Source organism: Taeniopygia guttata, chromosome 1 (genome assembly GCF_048771995.1).
Source record: "Taeniopygia guttata chromosome 1, bTaeGut7.mat, whole genome shotgun sequence".
Taxonomy (NCBI): domain Eukaryota; kingdom Metazoa; phylum Chordata; class Aves; order Passeriformes; family Estrildidae; genus Taeniopygia; species Taeniopygia guttata.
In genome coordinates, this window is record NC_133024.1 from 89440843 (window position 1) to 89466947 (window position 26105).

The following is a 26105-nucleotide window of genomic DNA, read 5'->3' on the forward strand; positions in this document are numbered from 1 at the left end:
AGCTTCTCTAAAGTCTTATATAAATATTCCCTTAAAATTGTTAGAGGCTCTTCTATTTCAAGGTAAATCTAATAAAATATTTGAACTGCTTTTAAATTAGGTAAGAATGCTTGAGCTGCTTTTTGTAAAAAAGCAATAATATTCTTTTGCTGTAAGATATTTTACATATCTCCAGTCACTCTTCTCTTTATTTAACAGAAAGTAAGAGGCAGAGCTATTATTATTTTGTTGATGCAATTGCCTGTGGAATTCTGCCAATGGATTTTTGTGATTACGTTGAATCTTAAGATCATTCCTTTTCACAAGACTTTCCCCCCAGACTGTTTTATTCTGCTTCTTCAGTCTTTTCAGAACTAGCTCCAGCTGAATTATCTGCCTCATACTTTTTATCAAGAGCATCTTCAAAGGATTTCCCACTGCAGTCATAGGTTTTACTTGTAGGTCCCATATGTGTTCGGATGCGAGCTCCTGGCTGGTACAACTGCATGGCTGGACGATCCTGGAAGGAAGGAGATAATGGTTAACGCTCTGAGAAACTCATGTGGGACACATATGTGGAATTTTAAAGTTTTGAATCTTTATGAAGAAAGTAGATTTTGTGTTAAATTACTTTACATTTCATAAGAACTAGGAAAAAATGGTATGCAATGAAAATTGACTGGGTATTGAGTATCTAGTATTCAATATGTGTTGTTTATAACACTATTCTTGGGAGCCAAACATTTTGAATAAATGAAAAGTGCTGTAAAAATTAAAGATCCTATGATACATTTGACATAAACAATAAGAAATACTGCAGACAATTATCAAACATGTTATTTACAAGTAAAACTACAGAAATGTTGCTACCTTCACTAACATCAGCTGAGAAGAACAATAACCTGTGCACTTGCAACTTTGCAGAGGAATGTCAAATATTACATATAAGCAAAAAATCCAAGGCAGACCAGAGAATAGCTCACCAGGGAGCAGCTAGAAAATTATCCTCAACTGATCCAAATCCTTACCAGAATTTAAACATGTAATGCACATTTGAATTATACACATCAGAATAAAGTTGCACAGTTTTTACTTCACTTCATGTTGCCTTCCATACTGAGTATGGGAACAAGGGAATTTATGCACTTATAATAAAGTAAGTACAATCTGAGAATGTGCAGGCTCTGTGAATGACCCAATCATACACATGCTGCTCTGATCCTGAGAAAATGGAAGGAGCCAGTTTACATGTAAAAGACACCTCAAACCTGAAAATGGTGATGCTCTTCAGAGCACTTTTATTTTTGAAATTTCATTGGTAAAACACACCAGTTAGAAACTCTGCTTAAGAAGTCTTTTCCTGGTAAGGGTATTTTACTTTCACATAATGTTATGAAGCAACTGAAAGCTCACCAATACCTGAGCTGTTTGATCAGTCTTGTGTTAAGTTTAGCAAACAGCCAGCAGCCTACTTAAAGACAGTGGCAGAGCACTGAAGTTGTCCTACATCAAACTATACCAATTTTCAATTGCCTTCATAATGAAGTAAGCAATATAACAAGTAATAGTAAATATCTTTGAAGTAATTCTGGATTTTTGATCTTTCATTCTTTTTTCTTATTCTCAATATGTATTTCCCCTTTTCTTTTTTCTTCATCTATTTCGACCCACTTATCTTTTTTTCACTTACTTTTTTTCTCCTTTTCTTTAGACCAGATGTCAAGATTCACTACTGAGCCTTATGACTAGATCACTCTAGTTAGTGCTTTGCAGTGTGGTATGAAATCCATAACACACCTTTCTGTATCCCAAACAGCTTCAAGCAGTGCCCTTTAGAAAGTTTAAGATAAAGGGTCCAAATGACTTTTGCTACCACAGCCTCTGTAGCCTGTGGTTTGTATAAAAGCTATCATGTTACATACACTGGAAATTTCCCATTTTCTGAAATCCGAATAATTAATTCCTCCAAACTTCAGAAAGAGGTTCCATCTCTGACTAAAAATTTGTCTTGGCATTGTAAATGCTATTCCTAAGTTGTAAAACTGAGTCCCTAATCACCTATGTGATAAATACTCTAAGGAAAAAAGTCTCCATACTGCAAAATACCTTACTGATGGTGCTTACTTTTTCAGGGAACAAATCTAGTATTTTAGTCATAAGTGTGGACTAATCCAGGAACTCAGCAAGCTACAGAAGTGTGATGCAAAGAAATAGAAAGCAGGAAGCTTCTTAACACTGGCCAAAAGGCCCCCAAGACCCACCATCCAATTCCAAGGTGGGAGATTATTTTGACAGATTTCAAGATGAGCATGGAAAGAATGAGAAAAAATATTTTTTCCATCTTCCTGTTTCTGAACTAGCCATTTTTCTGACTATTCTACAGAAAAATGCAGAGCCACTCATGAGGCAAGTGGCTAATGTGTAAATGCAGATAAATCTTAGCCATACTGCCCAGCTGACCTCTGCAAAACAAAACCCCGGGGCACACCAGGCTTTCTGTGTTGGCAGAAGATGACTTCCTGGGCATGCACAGTGAGTCCATCTGAACTTGTTCCCTGCACACTCCATGCAGGCTCACTCTACATGTGACCAGTTTACTCTTGTCAGCCTTAGCTCACAGTACAGATCAATCACTTGCTTTGAAAGAAGAGTTTCACATGTGGAATAAATTTCTGCGCTAAGTGTTTTGGTCATCTTTTGTGGAAAGTCTAGGATCACGAGAGAGAGAGAGAGAAAGGGGCTGACAAGGAGAGCCACATCTTGAAAAGACTCTGGCACACCCGTGAAATCAGCCAGCCGAGAAAAACAATACCCATATCTCTGGGAGACAATAAGGGACAGCTCTACTACACACCCTGATACAGGCCCTGCTCACACTGGTTTTGTATCTGCTCTTTCCCTGACAATAGCTATGAGAAAAAATTTATCCTGATGAAGTGACAGCCTTTTCATACTGTCAGGTAAGCAATACTGAAGAATCCATACATTCACGCTCTCTGAATTAGATATTTATTTAAGTCCCTATTGCTCTACCGAGCAATGCCTGGCAAATCCATAATAAAATTATTTTATGAGAGTAATGGAAGTACATTTTGAAAGACTAACATGCCACAGTTTTTAAATTTCATTACTGATCAAAAGTGTAATGTTTAATATACTTATAAAATGTAAGGCTTCCAAGAATAGTATTCTTAAAATGACAAGGTTGAAATGAAGACAGAAAGCCTTCTATATATTGTGAATATGAATGAGCCTCTAACCTTAGCTTATTTTAACTGCTGTTGTTCTTTGACAACAACCCAGAAAGAAATCCAGGTTTTACTGAAAATGAGATAAAGAATTCTTTTGAAAAAGCATCTTTATGCTGAATTTGCAGAAGTTAAAACCTGTGATCTTGAACCATATTAACTAATGAAAGATTATCCTAAATGAATAAAAGAACCTTATTTCTTATGCGCTCCTTTTTGGATGCCATGTCATCACACTTGTCCTCTTTACCCAGTTTGTCTACTGCCTCCACAGTGAAGCTGTAGTTGTAGCTCCCTTTCTTTCCTCTGTCTTGGTTGTATCCTTTCCCCCATTTCAGCTCTTCTTCATTCCTTCTCATAAACTTGTCAAACTCATAGTGAGTTCTATGCTTTCTGCCATCATCCAATCGATACCTTTGTCTTTCAGGTTCTTTTTCTCGAAATCTTCTCTCCAAATCTCTTTGCTCTTTGTCACTATCATTTTGTGACCTATGAGTATGCATGAAAAGAAAGAAAATCCAAGCAATTAACAGAAAAAAAGAGCTACAGAAAGACACAAGTCAAAGTCTTCTTTTGACTTTAGAAGTGTGTAGATAAGTTATATAGCAAGGTTGTTTTCTTCTCATTACAAAGGGTTAAATGCTGAATGCCTTACCCATGCATGTCTACCTATGCATTTGGTTCAGAATAGCAGACAAAGCTTTACCAAGCTTTTGTGCAACTGTTGTGGAAGGCCCATTCTCCACCTTCTATCCCTCTCTGAAATCCTATCAACAGTTCCCCAGTATCCTTCATATAAACACATGCTGCACTATTAGCTCTTGTAGCTTTGTGTTGAGGTGAGTCATGCATGGAAGTATTCCCTTGAACAGGAACATTCAGGCTGTGAAGGAATTGTGCAGGTATCATGTATCAATTTGTAAATTTTATGTCTCTGTATAACAAAAGTTACTTCCTGACATCGTAACTTGCAGAAGACATTAGTGAAAATAAATACTTATGTTCCAGGCTTTTGTTTATTGTGTTTCCAAATAATCTAGCCTGCCTTTGCATATTTTATTTCAGCAAAGACCATTACCTTACCACAACATGATACTTAATTTCTGCTATGCTGTAAATGGTTTATATTATAAAGACTACTGGCAATAGTCTGTCTGACAAAATTCTCAGCTCTTATTCACTTCATTGTTGCAGTTCAGCAAATGGGTGTTTCTCTCATATGGCAAGACTGCAAATAATGAAGAAAGATTACAAAATAGATTTAACTTCAAAAGGAACAAACACAGGCAGTTTCTTTTCATTACATATGTATAAATATTTAAAATTGAAACAGCAAGTTACTTTTGGTAGTCTTCTCATACTTTGGGAAAATGCAGACAGAATCAGAGAGGATGGAGATTTTTCAATGGTATGGTGATCAAATAGCCATATGCTTCTCATTCAGAATTATTTAATACAAATTCAACTGTATCTATATATACAACTTTTCTTTTTCATATAACAGAAATGTGAAATTGGTAGCATCTGTCATGAACTTGGGCATTAGTGGGGCTGCCAAAAGAGAGTCCCCGTCTCAGGAAGAGCTGAAAGTCAGAGCAGAACCTGAATGAGAAGTTAAGTTATTCAGCATTTCACAAGACTGAGCTCGTATCAGCATAACACATTCCCATGTGGAAGCAAAGTCCCAGTGGTCACAGACACCTGAACCAACCAATACAGACCCTGTGCCTGTAGCATGGCTACATTTACATAAAATACTATGTTAGCTAAGGGTATGTGGCTCTAAGTTATTTTATTCATGTTTAATATGCTATTCCAGAACCTAACTCCAAGTCCTAGCAAGGCTCAGGGCAAGACCTTCCACAAAAAGCCAAAAAGACTCTCTCAATTTGCTCCTGTAGTATTGCCTGATACTTGTCTCTTCCCTTGTCTGCTACTGTCAGGGAGGAAGTGCTGTGTCTGAAAGCAGGCAGGTGACAGGGATACAAACTCCTGTTCCAAGAGTGGTTAAAGTAGATTCCTAAAATTCAGTCACAGTGAACAGGCAGGCAAGAGTGGAAATGGCAAGGTAAGCAATTTCAGAGTACAGGTAGAAGACAAAGTTACACTGTCAGAGAAAGCAGAAATGAACAGAAGTAAAGGGAATTGAAACACTTCTGTTTGGTGAAGTTTCAAATCCATATTTGACCATGTAACTTATGCACCTACTAAGATTTTGATTTGTGGTAGGAAGCTATTGCTACCAAGACTTTGACATGGTGTCAAACAGGCAATACAGTCTCCTGCAGGTAGAGTTGGCAGTTACAGCTTATTACCAATTTCTGAGTCAGTGACAAAGTAGTTTCAACTTAAACCTCCATCCAGCTGAAATAGCTCATAGCTTGCTACCTACCCACTAAAAATCAAGATGAAATCAGCACTTGGAAACACAAGGTAATGCTTACTGTACCTGTGCAGCCAAACAGATTCTGTTTTACATGAGCAAAATTTACATTAATGTCTTATTAAACTTACTGCATCAATAGCAAACAATGTTACATGGCACCACCAAAAGTTTAATCCATAAAAACCCAGGGAAGCAGTGGGGCCAGCATCCCTGTAGATATTTAAAACACATGTGGACATGGCACTTAAGGACACAGTTTACAATAGCAGTTTGGCAGGGCTGGATTAACAGTTGGACTCAATGATCTTAAAGGTCCATTCCAACCTGAAAGATTCTATGAGTAGCAAACAACTGATTTGTCCCTGCAAGTGTTTCTGTTGAGCCCGTTCTGTTTCTTTCATGAAGACCATCAAAAAAGAAGTTGCTGAATATTTTCAATTTCAACAGGACATGAAAGTTTTCAGGAACATTCAGAACATACATATTTTTCTTCTTATTTATCTTACATATCTTATGAGCAGATCCTGCTTGCAATGGGACTCATGTGCTGAAGGACAAGAAAGAATCAACTGCTGAAAACACTTGTAAGATGAGTAATTTCCAGGCTACAGTGTATCTATCATAAGGCTTTCATTCACACCTTCAATATTTTGCCATTGTCCCACTTACCTAAAAATTTATGTTTATTGCAGCCAACCCACATGTGAAGGAAAAGTATGGCATTGTGGACAATTTAGTCTTCAATATGAGTAATGGAAGGAGAGCCTTACCTGAGCTCTTGATGGGGAACAGGCAAAATAACAACAAAATTACTTGAATTTTCATGCAGAAATCCTTCCAATCAGGGATTTCATAGCATTTCATCAATAACAAATTGCATCCACTAGTACTGCCACCAGGTCAGTAAATTGTTACAAAACACCTTTTACCAAAACAACAGAAGAAATTTGTTCACACACAGAATGAGATTGGTTCTTTGGTGACAGAACATCTTGTCAATGCACCACTTATATTTAAGCCTTGTGATGAAAGTATTTAAGTTCTAAATTAAAGACTAGAAGATAAATATTACTTACTTTTCCTTAAGTTCCTTTAGTGAACTCTCCAAAGATTTGGATTTTATACTCCCAGATCCAAGTGATTTATCCCATTTGTTTTCCTCAATGTCAGCTTCTTCCCCTTTTTCTTTGTGCTTTTCATTGGCCAGTTCATCTCCTTTTTCAGGCTTCTTGAGAAGCTAAGAGATATTTGTTTATATTATGATGCAAAATTATTCTCCTCTATTGTACAGACATTTTAGTAAGTACTTAAATGTATCAGTAACCTGCTATGATTGGAGATACCTTATTTACATGCTAGGGATATATTTTACAAAGTATGAAATCAGAAGTTATTTTAAAAGGGTGGTTTTCATTTCCTAAGGAGTGACAGTCATTAATAGGCATTCAACTGCACAATTTCAAATATGTGGAGAATACTGGAGGAAGCACTTACTTACCCATTCTTCTCAGAGCACTTACCTACTCTTCTCTCCTGAGTTATAAATATAAAGACATTATTATGGTCTATGGTTTCTTAGAAATCATGTAACAGAGCTCAGTGTCATTGCCCATAAAATAAGCAGAACCTCTACAATACTACAAAGAAAGCAGGATTAATACTTCACTCCTTGAAATATTATATATAAAATGTGTGTCACATGAATTGGGATAGAAAGGCATGTAGAAGTAGGTGCTTAATACATCCTGACACAAATAGATATGAGGAAAAACTTGTGGTATTAGCAGAAGAGAAGTCATTACATTTTCACCTTGAAGATTAGGATTTTCAAGAAGTCTGTTTCTTTCATAGTAACCCATACAGGGTTTCAGCAGAGTATAGTATTACTGGCATAATCTTTATAGAAGGACCAACTGTCTCAAATTATTACCCTACCACATCAATTCTAGGCAGAACATCTCTGTCTTTCCATTCCACCATTTTGTTTCTGAAATGAGCCCAAGTTATCTTCTCCCATATTTGAAACTTCTATAATGTTTCTCTCAGGTAATATTTTCCTTTTCTTTCAGAGACAGAAATAGCTTTCAGAGTCATATGACCACAGATATGTCGTGAATACTGGGGCTTATTAGACAAGTATTTTTGGACAAGTATTTTGGACAAGTATTTTCTTACGAACTTCTAGAGCATTTTTTTGTATTCAGATATGAAAAACATATAATTCAGCTTCAAAATTTACTATTCTTATACTTTTAGGTGAAGAAAACTGTTTTCCAAGAAGAAACAAGGAAAGATGTTCACAGTTCTGTGGCTTCTCACCACCACTAAATTTGAGTCAAGTCTGTGTGTTCTTGCTTTATGCTACAGATTCTTATATCAAATTTCCTCTTCAAAACAGCCTATAAAGCCTTTCCAATAATAAAAAATTTGGTTCAGATGAACAGTTTTATTTGTATCATCTTACAGAAATAAATCTTACCGTTTTATCTATGTCATCTTACAGAAATAAGATGGTTTTATATGGCCTGACTTCATAGCACAAGATACACCCTCCTAAGTGATGTCATTAAAATCTGTTCAGATTGCTGAAAGGCAGTGCAACTTGAAATTAGCATATCAGTTCTGAGCATAAACATAAATATGTGTCTTTGCATACATGGCCAAATGAAGATTTGCATGACAGAAAGTGTTAAAGCTATGTTTCACAGAAACACAGAATATTCTGAGTTAGAAGAGACTAACAAGGACCATCAAGTCCTTAAGTGAATGACCCATATGGGGATCAAACCCACAATAATCTTCCAACAGGATGGCACAGAACAATTCAGTTCTGTCAGGTAATGCTGGCATAGAATGCAGAAGAGTTGTATGAAGATATCTGAGTTACCTGCTCTAACTGCACCAGCACACCATGGTAGGTAAGGCCATCAGTCACACTTTTAAACAACATTTCGTCAAAGCCCTGCATTACTTGCCCTTCCAGTCAAAACTGGTTTGGTGTCGACACACTGTGCTGTAGATAGCCTAAATAAACGTTGTAGGTCGTTATAGGTAGCCTAAATAAACCAGAGAACTTCTGGATAACTTCAAAATAATAATAATATTTTTTCATTGATCTTAGTTACCTTAATCCTTATTTCTTTTTCAGAAATCTTCTTTTGCTTCTCCACTTCTTTTCTTTTACGTCTTTCCTCTTCTCTGCGCTTCCTTTTCTCTTCCTCCCGCAAACGTTTCTTCTCCAATTCTCTCCGCCTTCGTTCTTCTCTTTTCTCTTCTCGTATTCTCTGAAGAGTTCAATAATGATTAATTGTAAATTGTCCAACAGAAATCCATATGAAACATAAATGTAGAACTTCAGGCAAAAGTCTGAACGTACCTGCTTTTCTAATTTTCTATTTTTAATATATTCCAAAAGGGGTGTTGTTCTTCTAGCTAAAACACAAAAAATTTGTGATATAGTGTTCAACTCCTAAAATGTACTCATTTCTTTACTCTAGTACTAACCCCCTTTTTCTAGCTTTATCTGAAAGGGAGCTAAATCATCGATAAACCTATTTGTTTCATGTATTTTTGAAGGCATTCCCATCATTTAGAAACACTTCATTGCTTTTTTGCTGTTAGTGTTAGAAGCAACAGAAATATGTTGCACAATTACTTGATATTTAATTAAAGATCATATCCTTTCAGTTCAAGAGAATGGCTTTTCTCTCTTGCTTATTGAATGGTTATTTCACCAAAAAAAGAAAGAAATGTGTTCAGAATCTATTCCTACTTTTTACTTTTGTATATCAAAACCTAGCTATATTGTTATTCATATACAGCCCACATTACTGCAATCTCATATAGCACTTTTCAATCTGGGTTTTCAAAGTACATCATGAAGGAAACATTTTCAGTTTCATATAAACCTGACATTTAGTATTAACCTTTCCACAGGAAAACAGGAGGAATAACAGATAAGCAGTTTGTCTCAGGTTACACAGCAAAGTATTAGCAGATCAAATAAAACTCTGGCTTCCAAAATTGCTAATGAAAGGTCTCGTGTACGGATTCACACAGCCATTCTTTTATTACAGAGCTGTCTCCACGCTCTGAAATCAAGTCACCTGCCTGAACTGTCCTCAAATTCTATAAAAACTTGAAGAACATCATCAAATTCTTTATCATGTTCCTTATCAAATTCTTTATTCATGACTGTCAGTACTGAATTCAGACTTCAATTCAGCCTGTACTTACAGCTCTGAGTAGTTACAATAAATTTTGTCAATTTTAGATATGCCAGAATAGAAAATGTTTACTACTTGAAATTGCTCCACAGTTTTGTATTGGATTCTCCCTCAAACCATAGAAGAACATTCCCTATTGAAATGCATGATAAAATTTGAAAGAAAAAAAAAAGAAAAAAATTAATTAGAAAAGTCTTCAACAAATTTGAAATTACATGGCCAAAATCTAGACACAATTCATATCCATTGAAAGTTGGATTATGCTGGGGCCAACCCATTCATTAGTAACAAAATTTTGTTACACAGTTACGAATGGGAAGGCTGATAGGATTTACTGTTTCTTTTTGGCAAATATCAATGGTAGGCATCAACAACCAATAAAGATTGTTGATTTGATATTTTCCTCCTTCTATTCCTAGATTTTCCATGCCTCTCCATCCTTCCCACCTGCCCATCATTTTTGACAAGTTTTAGGTCCCCAAAGTCCCCTTCCAGCCCCTCAGATCTGAGTTATGCCTCTTTCTCCTCCTCCCTAAATTCCTAAATTCCAGAGGCACTGGCTGCCTCTGGGCACCTTTACATGCTGAAAGAGATCACAAATTTTAATTGGAAGCTCTGGGGAAGGATAAGCTGCACTGAGAGTTCAGAACTTGACCCTAGTCATGACTAAGACTGTAGTGCAAGAGGTTTAATGAGAAATTATAATTTGAAGTTCAAGGGAGAGAAGCAGTGTGATGAGTACTACTAAAAGAGGAAGGGGAAAAAACAAGTTTATCAAACTTGAATCTTACCCATCTTATTTATGGGCCTTACTGCAAATACAAACCAACGAGCATTTTCTTAAAATGTTTAAGAACTTTTAAATGAAAATAAATTGCTAAATGAAGAGCTGTGTCTGCAAAACTTTACATTTTATCTTGCCGTCTACAAACAAAAAGAAAAAAAGAGTTTATCTTCATCTTGCTACAGAGAAAATCTCTTTCATATCTCTCTGTCACATGGAAACTGATCAACCATGATCATGCAAATGCATGATGCATAAAACATCTTGGTTTGCAGTAACTTTACATGGAGAAATTCTGAGCATGTGAGGCTCAATTCTGCCAGCAAAGTCTTGGGCACACCCTTCGTTGACATCAGTAGGAGTCATACCTTTGAAACTGGACACATAGCTAAAACCTTACATAATTTTGCTATAAGCGAAGAAATTTTTGGTTTTGTGTTGATATCAATGGCCAGAGCTTTGAATGGCAGGAAAAATAAAGCAACTAGTTTGATTTCCTCTGATGTAACAGAAATGAAACATTAGAAGTCTTAATGTAAAGCTGCCTTCAGTTAATGTTGTTACTCAGAAATCTGCAACTCTCAAGATTAATCATCTTCACTGATAGAATATTTTAAAGTTACTAGATCTTCTTGAAACTCTAAAGTTTTTGCAAATTGCAAACTTATTAAAACATTTTACTGCCTTTACTCTGCTGTCAACCAGAGAACCATGGAAGATTAGGTGTAAATAAAAATTATCTAAATTATCTAAAACAGCAAGAAATGAGTTTTATTCATAACAGAGTTATCTAAATGTCCATTTCCATTTCCTCTAAGTTATTAGAGTTCCAAATCTCTCTAGTCAACTCTCAAAAGCACTAACAAGTTGACAGGAAAGGGGAAATGGCCTCAAGATGTAACTGAGCAGGTTTATACTGGATACTAAGATGAATTTCTTCACAAAAGAAAAGCACTGAAACAGACTGCCCAGGGAAATGGAGTTGCTGTCCCTAGAGGTATTTAAAAGACGTGCAGTTGTGGCATTTGGGGGCATGGTTTAGTGGTGGACTTGGCACTGTTGAGTTAATGGTTGTATTTGATGTTCTTGAACAGCAAGTTTCCAACCTAAATGATTCTATGATTCCAATCAAAAGAGGTGGCCACTTTTTCACTAAAGATATAACAGCAAAGGTCGATTTTTTTTCCTACTCAATTGTCACACCTAGGGAAAGATTAAATGTTCTGCATGCTATCCCTTGAAGATACACCAAAATTCCATGTCATCCTGAAAACTGCATACTAGCACTGAAGATTTCAGTGCTCACCTTTTTTAAAATCCCCCCCAGGACTGTGGAAGCCATGCTGCATGCATACAGAAAACAAGGTGTTGCCTTACTTTCAGAGCTTTTCCAGAATCTTGACCATGAGAACAGAGATCATTTCATGTTTCTTAATAAAAGCAGCTAATATCAGGGATGAATGGTTAATTATTCAGCTACTTTGTATTTTAAAAATAAATTTTCCATCTACTAATATGTCTGTAAGTATTCAGAATTACTAAGGGCCTATTTCTGAAGCCAATGTGTGTGCATGCAAAAGTTCAAGTGAAACCAAGTGATTTCATGCATAGAGACTTAAAGGTTTACTGCTATGACTTGCCTGGAAAACAAATATTTAACTGTAGTAATACAAATCTATTATACTGAATAGGTCAGCTCTTGCAGGTAGTACGATAAAGATATACAGTCAAATATTGAATATCTCAATAATAAGAAAAATCAAGAAAACAGACCAATGAGTTCCCTTGTTTTGGCCTCAATCTCTCCCAAAAGAATCTCAGGATTGGCACAGATCTTGTCTTCATCAGCACAATAATTCTCTAAAAATTTCCTATATTCTGGATCTGTGAAGAAAAAAATTTAATTATGTTAATACTTTGCCATGCATAACAGAAATTTTCCACTGTGATCTCAAGAAAAGATGCTTACCATCTTCAATGCTCCCAGCTTTAGCATCTTTCTTCTTCAGCTTCTTTTTTGAAATCTTCTGGAATGGAGCAAACTCAACCACTGCAGGATATTCCAAACCTTAAAATAAATCAATCCTTAATTTTTTTGAAGGGGAGAAACATTCCCTACCTTCAAGTAAGATTTTCCAAACTCCTGAACACATGTTGGAAAATCTTATGAGAAAACAAAAATGTTTCTACAACTCACTCCTAAACTTCTAATGAAAAGTTACATGTAGAACTATTTAAAATTTTTAAAAACATCTTTTATTTGGATATGCTGACAAGATTGTGAAAATGAGGATAACTACTGTTGCAAAATAAAATTCTTTCATTATTATTTATAGCTTCCTTTTAATTATTCACAGACATTGATTTAAAAAATCTATCACAAAATCTCAATCTGACAAGTGATTAAGTACTATTGAGAAATCAACCTGAAGCTGTTGAGTTGCTTTTCTAAGGCTTTGTTGCCTAAAAAATAAATAAATGATGGGTAATATGCAATAAAACAACAAAGCACCTCCTTTCAGAACCACAACTGTAAAATTCAGCAGACAGAATTGTGTGTAACTTCTCTGTTTATGATGGACTGTGCAACTGCTGCCTGTGTTTTCACTGGCAGGGATTCTTTGCTTTGAGTTGTGCCTTAAACGCTGGCTTCTTCTGTGCACTGGAGTCAGAACCATGTGTGGATTTTGAATTTCACTTGGTTTCCACTTTCAGCAGGTTCAAGATTACACTTTACTCAAGTCCATGGAAAACTTGTCTTCAGTCTGCTAGAACATTTGTTAACCTTATTGAACCTGCTAATCCTTGTTTCAGTGTTAGCTTCATAATGCAATGCTGCCACAAGCCTCACCAGAGAGCACTTCTGATCAAACCTTGTGCTCTTTAATTGTACAAGCAATCATATCAGACTGGCCAATGTAGTCCAAGCTCAGTTTTGCAGAGGATTCTGGCTTCAGTCCAGCATATTACTGAAGAACGTGCTGAATTTGGGCAAAGTCTTAGCAGAATCATTAAAAATCTTTCTAGTTTTAAATCTTAAAACACCCAGAATTTTAAATCTGGGAAATGCACACAGCTAGGGATGTGTTGTTCTTAATCTCTACAATCATCTAAATCTGAGGGATATTGGAAGCAAATAAAACAACTCAGGTAGGAAATGCTGAAGAGGAATTCATTAGTTTGACAGCTTCTTTAGAGATCAGTTTCTAGTAAGAGTGGGCAGGACTACTTTTCACAGGACCTCTGCAACACTGAGTATACAGAATAGAAAATGTCTGTACAAGAGAGCCACAAACCTATGTCTATTTCACATAACCTATGTGTTTTTTTACAGAAGGTGAGGCAAGGAACTGCTAAAGTTCTGCTAAACCACTTCTTAATGATGGCAGTTTCATACTCCTGCAGAAGACCTGGATTTATCCACATCTACATTACAGACTTTTTCTTTACTGTTGGACAAACACTTGGAGACTGAACCTTTTAAAACTGGCAATCAATTTTGCCATTCTTGTTCTTAGAACTCAACTCAGGATGTCAGCAAGGGCCCTAAAAATTCAATCTCTACATGTCTTAAAAGTGGGCAACTAAAATGTTCAAGGTTTCCTCTTGCTTCTTCCAAAGAGGAGTAAATGGCAAAACTTTATCTCAGAAACACTGAAGATGTAAAAATCTGTGCTCACAATATGTTCAGTTACTATTGCAATGAATTGTGAAGCTTGCATGAGGTAATTTTCTTAGTATGATCTTGACAGTGCATTGCAAAAGTACAAGAATGCACATAAAGCATGCACACCACATAGACAAGCAAAACTGCATGGACAAATATATTTTGCACTTTGTTATATTTTAAGTGATAAATGTTAACATATTTCAATGTAATTAACTGCATAGTGAGGAAATAATAGCATAACTAGCAAAAAGAAAGGAAATTGATGCTCTAAACTGCTATATGTATACATACACATTTAATATCTTATAAATAGTCCAACCTTTATTATCAATGAAGACATAGCCATCAAAGCGATCTCTAAAAAGAAGGATGTCCTCAGGATTTCTAAAGTTAATGTATGCTCTTGAGTAGAGATGAGGATAAAGGCTGCAACAAGAAACAATTTTATTTTCTGTTACTTATCATTCTTTTCAGGACTAGGGAAAACATAAAACCAGAAGGATCATATAGTAATTCTCATCTTCTTTGAGAAACTACTACATTAAATAGCCTTTACATTTACCTATCTAATGATAATGTCATATATATATGACAAAAAGTAACAGAACATCAGAGTTCTGTATCAACTGTGAAATTTATTCTGAACTGACAAAAATATTTCCAGTTTATTTTGTCCCCCTAAATTTCAGAGCATACATTTCCAATTGTGCAGGATCGAAACTTTAATATTTCCCAATTTAAGAGATATGAATAACATCAGTGTTTTTGGGGAACTTCTTGGGCATACTAAGAAAAGTCTTGTGTCACAGAAAAGGAAAGGTTAAGTAAAAGACTGCAGTGAAGGGGCAACTTCCAGGCTGTTACTGTATTTAAATAGATTTCCATTCTGATTCTTCAAGATTTTATTGGCATAGATCCCACTCCATGGGTAAATGTTTAATGTGCCTGATAAAAACCTCAAGGCTGGCACACCTCATCCATGATGAAACGGAGGTAATTTTGGAATTAGAACCCATCAGCTAAGTTATTGTGAGTCATGGCATGTACATGCTTTAAACTCCTGCAATTGTTATATATGTCAGTTTGCATTAAACTGACTTAATGATGACTAAATATTACATCTAGTTTCTGAACAAATCTTAACACAAGCCCATATCTTTAATATACCTGTAATTCCATAATTCCATTGTCACCTATGGCCGGTCTTCAGATCGTCTCACCACTGGCACCAGGAGCCAATAAACATACACAGCTCCAATTGCATTTCAATTCCATAGCTCTTTCAAAATCAGATTTCACAATGAGTGAGAAAGAACAAAAATATGGGTTGGATCACAAGACCCATGCATGTGGCAGCTCAAAGCAACACTGCTCCCAGGTAATTTTTTTCTTTTTAAAATATGCATCCACATGCATCCACATGCATCCACTTACAATGTTACAAGGAGACCATAAAGAGCAGCGCTGTCAATCACCAATGGTTTTGTACACCCATCAATTTTGTGTTTGATCCTGTAGCCAGAAGAAATGTTAAAAAACCAAAACAACCTAGAGGGCTTTTTTTATTGAGCTGCTTTGCAAATACCAGCTATGAAGTGTTTCTACAGCTAGAAGAGGATAAACTATTCCCAAGGAAGAAAGGAAGAGCCATTTTATCCATATATACCCAGTATACTTTGACATTCTAAGACAGGAAGAGCATTGCATGAATGATAAGTGGGTAACTGCGAGGGCATGCCAGGGCTGGAAGATGCTAATAGCATGGCTGTAGAGTTATCACCAAGATGCAAAGCAGATATAAAAAGACAGATTTCTTCTCATCGATTTCAAAGACAAAATTTAACACTTTCCATAACTACACAGAGTTAAAAAATGTATTTTTTATTGTGGCAATCTATAGCTGTACTGGAAACAATGTCTCTGTGCTGCCTAATGGCAACAACAGTAGAAGTCTCAGATAACTGGGGTTCCCACGAAGAAGGAAACTTCCTTCTCAGTCACAACAACAGCATTATTTTGTTTCATGTGATTTGAGGTTTAAATTAAACAAGGCCTGACATTAGACTGCTATGATTGTACACTTGAAGTGCTAAATATTCATCAGATAAAACCAGGAATCTTGAAGGAGCATTCTTTTTCATTCCAGTTATTATTACCTGAGATTGAGGAACTGAGTTTTAGTCCCTAGTCTAAATAGCTACTCCACTGTTCCTTCCATCTTTAGCTTTTGTAAAATACTAAAACTTTCTATAGATTTAAAACTGTTACCTGGACAAGGGTCCACTCCTACATTACTGTGGCACTTCTCTGCCTCAGTACATAGTGGACATTGTCATCATACAGTTGGATATTTTTTTCCTCTAGGAACTTAGAACCTTATGGTTAGACACATTCTGAAACAGAACTGAAAATACAAAGGCTTGCTCCTTCCTTGTTTCCTTTAGCTGATATATCAATCACCTCTTTCACCTTCTTGGGCAACATAACCTTTTCTTGGTACACAACATAGTCTTTTTCTAGCTTTTTCAGCTTAAACAGAGTGAGTATCTTTCAAAATGGAGAAGCATCTGATATGGTTATCAAGCACTCAGTAAGAAAGAATGGAGTCTGTATAAACAGAACGCTGGAAAACAGATATTTAGAATTTACCTTGCAAGTAAGGGATCTAGTGCTGCTGCTACACATTATTAACATCTTCAAGAACTTCACACACATCAGCAGAAACATAGAACAATATAAAAGCACAGTTGAGCACAGCAGGATATTGATGTGCAGCACAATAACACAGCACTGTCTGTCCATTACCGTAGCTGTGTATCAGGGTAGAAGGTTGCAGAAACAGAGCTGTGACAATGCTTCTCTGATGGCCACTTCCACAAGAGTTGGTTCTCATATGTGTGCGAGTCAGCTATCAGAGTGCTTAGTGCAAAAAAGCACCTAAATGAGTGTTTCAAACCCTTGTCTTAGGCTTCTTACCCAGCAAAGTGTGCAGTGTGCCTAAAAAAGTGAGTAAAATTAACATTCTAGGTGGGAAGCTAGCTAAACCTAGCAAATTTGGAATACTTAACAGTGGCTTGCATATATATAACTTTTACTCTAGGTTTCACACATATGACTTCCAGTAGCTACTTCCCACACTGGATTGTCTTTACCTATCCATTCAGAACTCAACAGCATGGTCATGCAGCAAAGAATGCACAGGGCTTCACAAGGCTACAGGCACTCTGAGGCTAACAACCCCTCCTAGGAAGAAACACTCTTGCTTGACTTTTGTACTTAGTATTTAGCAGTTACTGGCTAAAATAGTCTTTACTCTTCAGGATTTTGTCTTCCAGCTGAGTCCTACAGAAGTGAACTCTGTATGGCCCCTTCTTGATTTTCAAGTATCTACCACCACAGATTTCATTCAGGATCTGAAATTCAGTTTTATCATCCAAGAGCTGGTTCCATTTTGCCATATGTTTGCTGTCTATAATGCTGCTTTCCATACGTATAATGTTTTGGACAGATGCACTGCACATGTTGGCACTTAGAGCAATCTCTATGGAAATAACCCAGATGAGTCTGAGTGTACACATTTATTCATTCCAACACACTGTTTCTTTTTTCTTTTAATGCTCTGCATTCAAGGGTATTCAATCTTTCAGGGTACATTTATTTCTCTAACACTTAGACTGTCATCTCTTTAAGTCCTTATTTTTCTAGCAACTTTAATAACAAACACATTGTAAATGTTTTCTTCTTCTACAAAGTATCTTTTAACACAATTGTGTAAAAAGATTGGTATACAGGAACATAATTTTAAATAGTTATTTACAGTCTAAGCAGCAACATATGAACTATAAAAACAGCAATCTCATCTTAGTAAAATACTTACCAACTCTTGAATCATGGTGGACATTTATAAAATATATACTTACATGTATATAGAGCTCTACAATTAAATTTTGGAGAGTCAAATAACTCCTCCACCCATTCATACAGTAATTGATAACTCATCATCGATATTGTCATGTCAAGTTAAAATCCGCTGGCTGTCATCCTTAACATCTTCTGTGGTCATTCACATTATGGGTGGAACTGGCACAATTGCAAACAAGCTTAGTCTTTCATTTTCACAGCTATAAATGAGCAGTTTGCTTGGCAGAGGAAGCAGAAACACTAGAGTTGTGCCAATCAAAGCCTGTCAATTATTTCACACAGAATGCAGTAGTGGTGGTTCACTTGAAGCAATAAAGGCACTGCCCCTTCAGCGCTGCAGTTCTTGGGTGCAAACCTACATCCTACAGTGTTAACACTGTTTAGCTACAATAATCCTGAGCACAATGTTGAGAAGAAGTTATGGAGGGAAAAGGTGGAATGCTCTTTGGAAAAGCTTTATCATTCCCTGTGATACATGGCATGGAACTGACTATTTGAACTGTTTTCATATGAGCAAGGCTTGTGTTCAGATTTCTTTCCTTTCATAACCTCACAACACTATCAACAATTCCCAGCACTTAGCACTCAATGCCAGGCCAGAGAGATTACCCAAACCCTGAAGGGCCAGAGATCAATCACTTGACTAATGATTAGTCATATCTTTAGAATAGGCTCAGAAACCTTTACTAGCAGACAAAAAGGAAAGAGTGTCTGGAAAAAATAGTTAACATTTGAAGTCTGAGTACACAACAGTCTGTCAAGAAGGCAGAGTCTTTATTATCACCTATAAACAGTGTTTTGTTTGCATTTTGATGCCAGTATGCAAGAGAAATAAAATGTAATGCAGTGAATCAGATGAACCTGAAAAAGGCACGAAACACAAGTCACTTTCTGAAATTATTTTACTGAAATGGATGTAACTGAAAAACTGAAAATTACATTAATCACATGAAATTTGAAAAAGGTTATAGCTTGCCTATAACAGGACATTGTAAACTTAAAGATAACACTTATAAAGATATTATAAAGATTACAAAAAAAGATAAATTGGAGTTGATATGCATATCTTTGCTTTGTCCTCTAGGATGAATTATCTTGGAAATAAAAATGTAGAAATAGCTACAGTTAGACCTCTCTAGTGCCCTTACCAACAGCAGCTAATAGAGAATGCCAAAAGAAAATTTATTAAAAAGGGGAAAATGTACAAATACTTCACTCAGTTCATAATTGCAAGTATCTGCAGCCTAGGGACTTTGTAATACCAAGTTTGTAACTTATATTTAATAGGTTTTCATAGATAAATATTTGTCTAAGTAAGTATTTGTCAAACTGCTCCTGACCTATTTCCAACATTCATCATTCGTGGCATGAATTTCTGACAAGTTCTAAAATCTGAATGATCTTATATAAACTTCTGTGATGTAGTTACACAGGATGTGGTTAAACAGAGATGTTACAGCTCTTAAGGAAACTTGTCTGCCTCTGCATCAAAGCATCTCTATGCCCCTTTCCCTTTCCACCAGATCCTCTTCACTGAGTAGCTTCTTCAAATCCTTCTCATTGGGTGACATTTATTTCATCTTCACATGTTTTTCTTATCACTGAATTCTCTGGATTGCTTGCCACTATGCACATGGTACAGGATCTAGAAAAAAGCTATTCAGTGAAAGACAGAAAACATGCCAACCTTGTCCTGTAGCTTTTCCTGTTAGCTGGAATGACATGAAGACACATGCACAGAGTTTGCTGAAATCTTGTGAACTGTCCATAACATGATAGACTACGGCAATATCATGCCTTATACTCAAAAAGTATTCTCTGCTGGGTAATACAAGAGTGAGATTAACCTTAATTAAACTTTTACTTTCTGGAAGTTTATTGTATATTCCTGAGTGGATAATGTAAAGAGATGACTCATAAAAAGATATACATGGTATGTGTCAGCATTTGAACAAAGGGGACAAAAGAGGCAAGGTGATCTTGAGTCAGTCAAAAACCAAATAATCAGTCAAGCCAACACTGCAGAAGGGCAGTGAAATGGCCAAGTAAGCTGTGTAGTTTGCCGAAAGAAGCTATAGCCATACAAACCTAGTAAAGATAAACCCATTCCAAAAAACCCATCTTTTTTCTGAAAACACATTTTTGAAAAGCAGGATGAAGAAAAATGGAGCAAGCATAAAACATTTCATGCTGAAAAATTCAAACTTAAATGAATTATTTTTTTAGTGAGTTTAGATTTGTGAAGGCAGAAGAAAGTAACATTACAAATGACAGTGTGAGAGAAAAAAGAGTATCTTTCATTGGTACTCTGCCATAGATGTAATTAAACAAATGAACAGCCAGTATTTTGGGTAATCCAAATTTCATCACATAGGAGAGAAAATGAAACTTTATATATGCAACTATTGTCCGTGCCTTCTCTTTTCTAAAGAGGCTGACTCCCTAAATTTTTATGCAAACTTTTCTGGAAAATTAAAATTGGAAATTTTTAAACTGTTAATTGGCATTTGTGCATCTAAACACAGTGAGAACTGACACTCTTCTTCAGAGAATTTTTGGTTTGCCTTTGGTGTTTTCCTCTTATCAAATGAACAACTGGGACAGAAGCCTTTAAAGAGGCCCATGTGGAAATAGAGATGACAAAGTTCAGAAGAACGATGTAAGGTACAAAGACTTCCAATCAGAATATGTTCTCCTCCTTCTTCACTTCAAATACTTTGTGGTCTTAACAGAAAATCTGAAGCACCTACTATTTTCTTGCTGCACTCATGTGCAACTACCTAGGTCAGAAACGGTCATAATTTCTCAGAATAAACATTTATTTATTCTTGATTGCAAAACTGACTCTGAGAGAACCTGTATCTTAAAAATCTGGTCAGCAATAAAGAGCCGGCATCCCTCTATAGTCAGTGGAAAGAATCTCAGGCTAGTGGAGGGGTGATTAATCACACATTAAGATATGGTAAGATGGATCTTATAATTCAGTTTTTCAGAACACATGAAGATTAAGCATACACAGTGTTTTGTTTCTCTTCTGGAAACTGATATATTCAAAAAGGAATTGCATTTTACCACTGTGATACTAAGTAAATTATGTAACTATACCAGCAATTTTAATCAGCCAATATTTCTTATTTTTTACTTTTGCATGAGACAAAAATGAATAAAACTATAATAAAATTTAAAAATGTGTAAAGGAAAAGAGCAGGAATGCCATTGTCTCTCTGCATATGCAGCTAGCTTTCAGAAATATTTTAAGAAATAGACCAAACTATTCAGAGACAATCAAAACATTCCTCATTTGTGGAGATGCCAGGGTGCTTGGCTGACAGAGAATAGGTGAACTTTTAGTTGTGTAATGGCTAAACCTCTGATCTGATAAGGCACAGGGTGAATGAAGGGCTGAGAGTGAGATAACAGCTGGATCCGGTGGAGAGAATTGTGCCCCTTGTCATGCCAAGCTGTGCTTCCTTGCACAAACCACTGGGCTGTGGGGCATGCCCTCCTCCCCCTGGAAATGTCGGGGAACTCAAATGTGACCAGAGCAGGTTCATCTCTGCTGATGGGACATAATGGGGCACAACTGACTCAACTGCGCTGATAGGATGAGTAGCTGTGCTGTCTTAGAAGGTGCCTCCTGATCCACATTCTTACATCAAGCTCACCACCCTGGAGGAGGTGACATCTATTCACCTGCATCTGAGTGAATATAGACCCAAGAGATGCTGTGTTCCACCATATTCTCCCCACCACTTATTCAGGACTTCCCATCCACTCCTTCTGCCAGATCTGGATTGAAGACTGCACAGGAACCAAGTCTTATTGCAGGTAGTGAGATCCTCGCACTCTTGTACTTTGATTTTCTTTCTTTTGTGCTTCACACTCTTGTTCTTTCTTCCTTTTTCTTTCTTTCTCCTTGTATGTGTCCTTGGGTGATGTTGTTGCACTTTCACATTGCAATGCTTTCATGTTGTATTACTACAGATAATAACCACCAAAACAGCTCCATACCTGTTTTCTTTGCAGCCAAGTTGTTCTATAATAAACCCTACACTGTTTATTTACAACTACTGATCATTCAGTGTTGTTTCACACTAATGTCCCCCAAGGGATCTAGTGACAAGAACATCGGTTATCCCCACCTTCTGAGGCAGGTCATTACAGTAGCTCAACAAAAATAATAACAAGAGGAAAAACATTGTGATTTGCAATGTCCCACATACCCTAATTAGGTTTTCTGCACCTGAAAACCTACAGAAACAGCTCATCCTCACCTGGGATCAGCAGTGCAAAACTCAAAATAATCATGGGCAGGTAGAGGATGCAGCTGTTCCTCCAGTTGCTCCTTGGTTAGACAAGGAGGAAGCCTTCGAATTACCACCTGCATTTATAAAAAGAAATGGAGATTTATATTTGATGTAAATACTGTAGAAACAGATGGCACAAATTCCCTGACTCAGTTCCTGCAATTGTTTTGAAACTGTAGGATAATTGACATATCCTGATGAACAGCCTGAGAACCGTTGCAATTTATTCATCAATGTAAAAAATAGATATTGATTACATAAAAATTTTAAATTATCTTTAAGAAATTATTTAAGCTAGCTTTTAAGTCTTGTTACAGCAGTATTTCAGTGTAATAGGTTTCTGTGTCCAGCTGCTCCTGGCAGGGTTTTTTCAGGGCAGCCTCTGAGAGAATGCTGGGGCTGCCAAGTGCTGAGTGCAGCCAGCTCCAGTGGATCCACCCCAGGGCACAGCTGAGCCCTTTAAGCCAAGTCGGTGGTGACACTGGGAAAGGTATTTAAGAATGGACAGGAAAGGTAGCACAGAAGTGGATGAGACAGAGGAATAAGGGGCGGGGGGGGGGGGGGGGAAGTGTAAGAGACAGCCCTGCAGACAAACAGGAAAGGAGAAGGAGGTGCTCCAAGTGCCAAAGCAGAGTCCCTTGGAGGAGATCATGGTGAGGCACACTGTTCCTCCATATGCCATGAAGGACCACAGTGGAGAGGACATCCACTGCAGCCCGTGGGTAACCCCATGCCACAGCAAGTGGAGATGCCCTGAAGGGTCCTGCAGCCTGTGCAGAGGAGCCCACACTAGATCAGGTTTATCCTGAAGGCCTGCAGCCCATGAAGGAAACTCATGCTGCAGCAGGTCATGAACAACTGCAGCATGTGGGAGGGACACTCCTGCAGCACTTCATGAAGGACTGTATCCTGCCGTGTCTCATGTCAGGTCCCCCATGCTGTAGGAGGGAAGGAGTGTGAGGAAGAAGGAGCAGCAGAGAGGAGCTGTTATGTCCTGTTGCAACCCCCATTCCTCATCCTTCTGCAGTCCTTCCATGCAGAGGAGATTTGGAACGTGTTTTAGTTGCAATCTTTAACAATCTTCCCTAATTTTTAATTAGCCATTAAGTAAATGAATTCTCTCCATGTTAGAACCATACTGCATCCTGAGATAGAAGGGACCCACAAGGACCATTAAAGTCCCACTCCTGGTCCTGCCCCAAGAATCACAGCGTGTGCCTGAGAGCATTGGCCGAATGCTCAACTCTGTCAGGCTTAGTGCTGACTATTTTCCTGGGGAGCCTGTACCAGTGCCTAACCACCCTCTGGGTGAAGAACCTTTTTCTATATGCAATCTAAATCTCCCCAGACACAGCTTTGTGCCATTTCTTCACATCCTATCACTGGCCACCAGAGAGAAAGTATCAGTGCTTGCCCCTCCTTTTTCCTTCGTGAGACAGCTGTAAGAAGCTGCTATGAGGTTTTCCTTCAGCTGTGTCAGTTTTTCCTGTGATGACACTTTGTTTTTTCCATCATACCTTATTCCTGGGTCTTGCTGAGGGAGGAGTGCAAGAGCACCTGGCTTGAGGTCAGCCACCCAGAGTCAACCCACTACACCAAGCTAAACTGCCCAATAAAAAAGGCCAGAAATCTGTGTAGACACCTCTGGCTGAATGATGCCAGCACAAAAAGCAGCAAAATGGCCATCAAGCTGCAGGCAACCTGTTTTAATTTCTGAGTACTTTAATATCTGACTTTAACTTTACTGAGTTATGGTAATTTTCAGTGCTTCAGTTTTCTAATAAAAAAAAATCCCGGGAATAAATCTCACAGTACTCAAAGACTCAGAATTGTCAGGGTTGGAAGGGATCTCTGGTCCAACCCTCCTCCCAAGGCAGTGTCACCTAGAGCAGGTGCCACAGAACTTGTCCAGGTGGGTTCTGAATGTGTCCAGCCAGAAAGACTCTGTGACATCCCTGGACAACCTGTTATATAGTCTGCAAGTATTATTTGAAAGGCGCTCGAATAAAGACTGAGAAGAGAGATGTGCTCCTGCCCTTGTGAGAAGCTGCTTTGCCATAGCAATAGCCAGCCTAAACTTCACAATTAAAGGTGAAATTATTTCCAGCGCTGACGCTGGGGGTCTCCCAATACTCCAGGGAACGAACACTCATTCTGCAGATGAAGAAATTCCCGTTATAAGCACACGAACCTCCTGAGATCAGGCTCGATCTGTCTCCTCACTGCAGCCTCCCTCCCCCTCTCCTGCCGGAGCCGCCCCCGCCCCGCTCCCGCGCCCCCTCACTTTGCTCAGCGCCGATCTCTTCTCCTCCCGCTGTTTCCCCGGTACCGGGTGAAGCGGCGGCGGCAGCGGGGACGGCGGGGATGGGTTCGGCGGAGCGTCGGTGTCGCGGCGCGGCGCCTCCTGCTGCAGCGGGGCGTCCATGGGCCGCGAGTCGCGGCCGCAGCCCCGGCCCGGCTCCGGCTCCAGCCCCGGCCCGGCTCCGGCTCCAGCCCCGGCTCCAGCCCCGGCCCCCGCTCCGAGCGCACGGAGCCGCCGCGCCTGCAGCCCGGCGGAAACCTCGCGACAACGGCCGCAGCCGGCGGGATCTCGCGAGGCTGCCCGCGGCGAGGAGCGGCGGCTCCGTGCCCGTGCTCGCCCCCGGAAAGCCGCGGGGCGCCCGCCGTGCCGCCGCGGGGGGACACACAGAAACGGCCCCTTCCCCCTCTCACGGCCGCCTTGTCACCTCGGCCTCAGCGGCTCGTAGGGCGGGAAGGGCACAGACACCGCGGGGCGCGCTATTCAGTCTTTGGATGCTAGGTCTAAGGGGTAGCCAAATCCTGGGGAGAAAGCAGTGGGAAAAAGGCAATAAAAGGCCATTTATCGTTATTTGTGTGAGGCCAGGAGTCTCATGCCTGCAGGGAGGTTCTGTGATAATTAAGAAGCAGTGCCCACCCTTCGGCAGAGCACGCCAGCCTCACGGCGCAGCAGGCGAGACTTCCAAAGGTGCCCCGGGCCCTTCTGCCTGGCTTCCTCGGGAGCTGTGCCGATAGCAAAGGGAGAGCGGGTGCAAACTGAGACAGGGGACATTCAAGCTGGATGTTAGCAAGAAACTTACTGTCAGGATGGTGAGGCACTGGAAGAGGCTGCCCAGGGAGATTGTAGGTGCCCATCCCTGGCAATGGTCAAAGCCAAGTTGGACAGGGCCTTCAGTAACCTGGCAGGGAGGTGTCCCTGCCTTAAAGGATCTTTAAGGTCCTTTCCAACCCACATCATTCTATGATTCCATGATTATTCTAAGTACTGACCCATCAATCAGAGCAAGGCTTTTTAGTCTGGATTGCAAGCAACAAATTTTGCAATATCTAGATCCAAAAAGTTTCTTGAAATTCCTGTGTGAGTTGGAACATCTTGGACTAAATCTCCCAGAATTGGTGGCAGAAGTACAGCAAGCTCCAAAGTAAGGACATGTCACACATTTAAGGACAGGCTTGTCTGGAGCTATGGGAATTAGACAGAAGGAGCAAAAATGCCTGCAATTTAATCACAATACACAGGGTCATTGCAAATCTTCAAATTCTGCTGCATTGATAGTCCTCAAACA

General features: G+C 38.5%; 1 protein-coding gene across 2 annotated transcripts; it reads right to left on the bottom strand.

The window, feature by feature from the left end:
• Positions 1–314: 314 nt before the first annotated feature.
• On the bottom strand, positions 315–25078 carry UPF3A (UPF3A regulator of nonsense mediated mRNA decay). 2 transcript variants are annotated; one of them, XM_030279454.4, is made up of 11 exons: positions 24806–25078; positions 22489–22595; positions 15728–15805; positions 14613–14719; positions 12593–12691; positions 12397–12507; positions 8990–9045; positions 8739–8897; positions 6690–6850; positions 3422–3716; positions 315–499 (listed from the first exon to the last, which is right to left on the bottom strand). In XM_030279454.4, the coding sequence occupies exons 1-11, from the start codon at positions 24944–24946 to the stop codon at positions 326–328; spliced, it is 1488 nt and encodes a 495-aa protein (XP_030135314.2). In that variant the 5' UTR covers positions 24947–25078; the 3' UTR covers positions 315–325. The 2 variants fall into 2 exon arrangements, with proteins under 2 accessions (XP_030135314.2, XP_012425081.2); XM_012569627.5 differs by lacking the exon at positions 15728–15805.
• Between the last annotated feature and the right edge of the window lie 1027 nt (positions 25079–26105).

Excerpts from the sequence above, each read along its gene's own strand:
- UPF3A (XM_030279454.4), bottom strand. The coding sequence starts at position 24,946 with ATGGACGCCCCGCTGCAGCAGGAGGCGCCGCGCCGCGACACCGACGCT. Across the intron at positions 15,806-22,488 it reads TTTTGCACTGCTGATCCCAG|GATCAAACACAAAATTGATG; the intron begins GTGAGGATGAGC and ends TTCTGGCTACAG. Across the intron at positions 500-3,421 it reads AGGAGCGCATAAGAAATAAG|GATCGTCCAGCCATGCAGTT; the intron begins GTTCTTTTATTC and ends CCTTCCTTCCAG.